Below are 2,780 nucleotides of genomic sequence, written 5' to 3' on the forward strand. Positions count from 1 at the left end.
AAAAAAAAAAAAAAAAAAGGAAAGAAAAAGAAAACAAGAAAACAATTGTTGGTAAAGATATAGAGAAATTAGAACCCACATACACTGCTCAGGGGGAAATAAAATGGTACAGCCACTTTGGAAAACACTCTGAAGTTCCTTAAAAAGTTAAACAAGCTGTTACCATAGGACCCAGAAAATCCATTCCTAGGTTAATACCTAAGATAGCAGCATGATTCATAATAGCCAAAAAGTATAAACAGTGAGTCCATAAAATGTGGTATAACCATACAATAAACATTACTTAGCCATAGAAAGAAACCCAAAGTACTGAAACATGCTACAGTACGGATGAACCTGGAACCTTTATACTGAGAGAAGCTGGTCTGAAAGTGCATGTTGTATTGTCCCATTTATCTGAGGTTTAGCAGTTAAGTTTGTGAGCTCATCCTAGAAAAAGTACCACAGACCTCATTGCTGAATATCACTCTAGTCACTTTTGAAGAACTCCCCTTAGGAAGTTATGCACTGACGCTAGCGCCTAGTCTATCCTTCAACGAAATTTTGGAAGAAGCCTTTTTCTAGAATGACCATCAGAGCTGTCTTACGGCACAAAAAAGTACTCAACACCAACAACGAATGCCACTGAGCAAGACACCACCACATGTCACCACAAACACGGCTGTAAAACACCCATACACTAAGGTTATGAAACCTTACCAAGTTCTTTGTACTGAGCTGCTAGCGTAAGCACACAGTGGTTTGCAAACTTAATTGTCAGACCTCCTGTGACAGCAGCCCCAACGGTTATTCCAGAAAAAGAGTTAAAATTGCATTGAAGGGTTGCCCAAGTGCTGGCATGGGTGCACGACCTCCCACGGGGAATGCCTCAAAGGTGGCCATAGCAATCTTCAGCAATGAGGCACATAAGCACTTTTTCCAAGATGAGTTCCCAAACTTAACTGTTAGATCTCCTATAAACTGTCCCCAACAGGCAAATCTAGAGAGAGGGACAGATCAGTGGTTACCGGCGGCTGAGAGGAAGGAAGGATGGGAAGTGACTGTTGATGGATATAGATTTCATGTTCTAGAACTGATTGTGGTGCTGGCTGTACAACTCTGTGAAAATGCTAAAAACCAATGAATTGTTGCTTTTAAATGGATGCATTATATGATATGTGAATTATATCTTAATACAGCTGCTACCAGAAAAAATAAAGGTATGATAGATTGTCATTGAAGCCCCATTAGCCATTTTTCTCCCCTCTAATCATCTTCATCTGGGACTGATGACATGAAAATAACCCATCTGTTTTTCAGCCTTGCTGTGTGCCTTTCCAAAATCTGGTTGACTATCTCTTTGATGAAGTGAAAAAACACAAAAGCTCAAAATCTGAACTGATCAGTATTAGACCTCACGAAGCCCATGGCAGCGAAGTCGATAGACTCAAGGCAAAGGAGAAAGCCATGCAGAGGTAACCCTGAGCCTTTGATACTGATACTCAGATAGGCCAACTTCACTGGAGAGCTTTTTCTAAATAAACCTTGTCTTTTTTCAAAATATATAATTTTAAAGATGTGCCCCTGTGAATAAATAAAAATTGGCCAAAGCAACCCTATTATAATTCCTGGTGGATGTCAGGAGATTCAAAAGCTCCCAGAAACTCAGTGAACTCACTGATTTAAAGTGGAAATTATCAATCCTAAATTATCAGGACAATTCACAATTCTAACTTGGGAGAAATGTGTTCGATAACAGAGGGGAGACCCACATGCTGAGTAAATAAGTATTCACAGTAACAGCTGTGAATAAGTATTCACCGTAACAGCCGAACTGACTAGAGAGGGCATTTAAGCAGTTGAAATTTATAGTATGCTGTGTTAAGCTTCAACCACGTTTCAGATTTATGCATATTTTTTGATTTTGCAGAAAACAGGAGCGACAAATGGCCAGACATTTTACATTAATACCGGAAGAACAGCCTACTTTCCCCGAGGAAGGTAAGTTTGCCAACACTGACATTATAGACGATCTGTACAACATCAGAAAGCTCAGATATTTGACCCCTAGAGATAAAATTAGTGTATTTAAAAAATAATGTTGAAAAATTTTATTTCTAAGTGCAGTAAAGCCTTCCTCAGTCAGAATGGCACAGAAAGTCTGGTGTATCCATCCAGCTGGCTTTTGGACATCTTAGTCTTCATCTTGTTGTTATTGTGAAATATAAATTAGCGACATTGATAGAGCACTTGACAGGTAGCTGCCAAGAGTTTTCAAGTCCATTGTCTCTTATTAAGCACACTTTCCGTTATATTTTCAAGCTTGGCTATAGAAAATCTGTCAAAGATAAATCAGATGACTTGCTTCGTATATTGCTTTGTGTCAGCTGGCCAGCATAGCTGTAGTACACAGACAGTGGAAGGATTACTGATTTTAGAATCAGAAGTCCTGGATTTGTATCCTTGCTTTTCCTTACAGGATGTCTGATTTGGGGCTAATTACTTAACCTTTCTGACTCTCCCTTACCACTCAAAGCTATTGAAACGATATGTAATGAAGATTTATTTTTATTTCTTTTTTTGCAACTAAATCCCTAATATAAAGTTTCATGATAGTCACCTGTTTCCTACTAGAACTCGGGGCCAGAAAATTCCACTTAAAGAAAATTGTCATTTTTCTTCTTTAACAAAGTTTTCATTTTTTTACAAAAGAAGTCTCTCGCTAACTTAATGAAGGTTGACATTTTTCTTCCTTAAAAAAAAAGCCTTATTAAAGTGACTCATCAGAAGACATTTGTAAC

General features: G+C 38.1%; 1 protein-coding gene across 1 annotated transcript in view; it reads left to right on the forward strand.

Moving 5' to 3' along the window:
- Positions 1-2,780, forward strand: part of ERICH6 (glutamate rich 6) — a 38,886-nt gene that overhangs the window by 17,780 nt on the left and 18,326 nt on the right. Inside the window, exons 8-9 of the mRNA XM_023508277.1 lie at positions 1,300-1,454; positions 1,910-1,980. Coding sequence (XP_023364045.1) covers positions 1,300-1,454; positions 1,910-1,980 — 226 coding nt within the window. The remainder of the gene's footprint in view (positions 1-1,299; positions 1,455-1,909; positions 1,981-2,780) is intronic.

This window comes from Otolemur garnettii, unplaced genomic scaffold, assembly GCF_000181295.1.
Source record: "Otolemur garnettii isolate 467f Iridium unplaced genomic scaffold, OtoGar3 scaffold00236, whole genome shotgun sequence".
Lineage (NCBI taxonomy): Eukaryota > Metazoa > Chordata > Mammalia > Primates > Galagidae > Otolemur > Otolemur garnettii.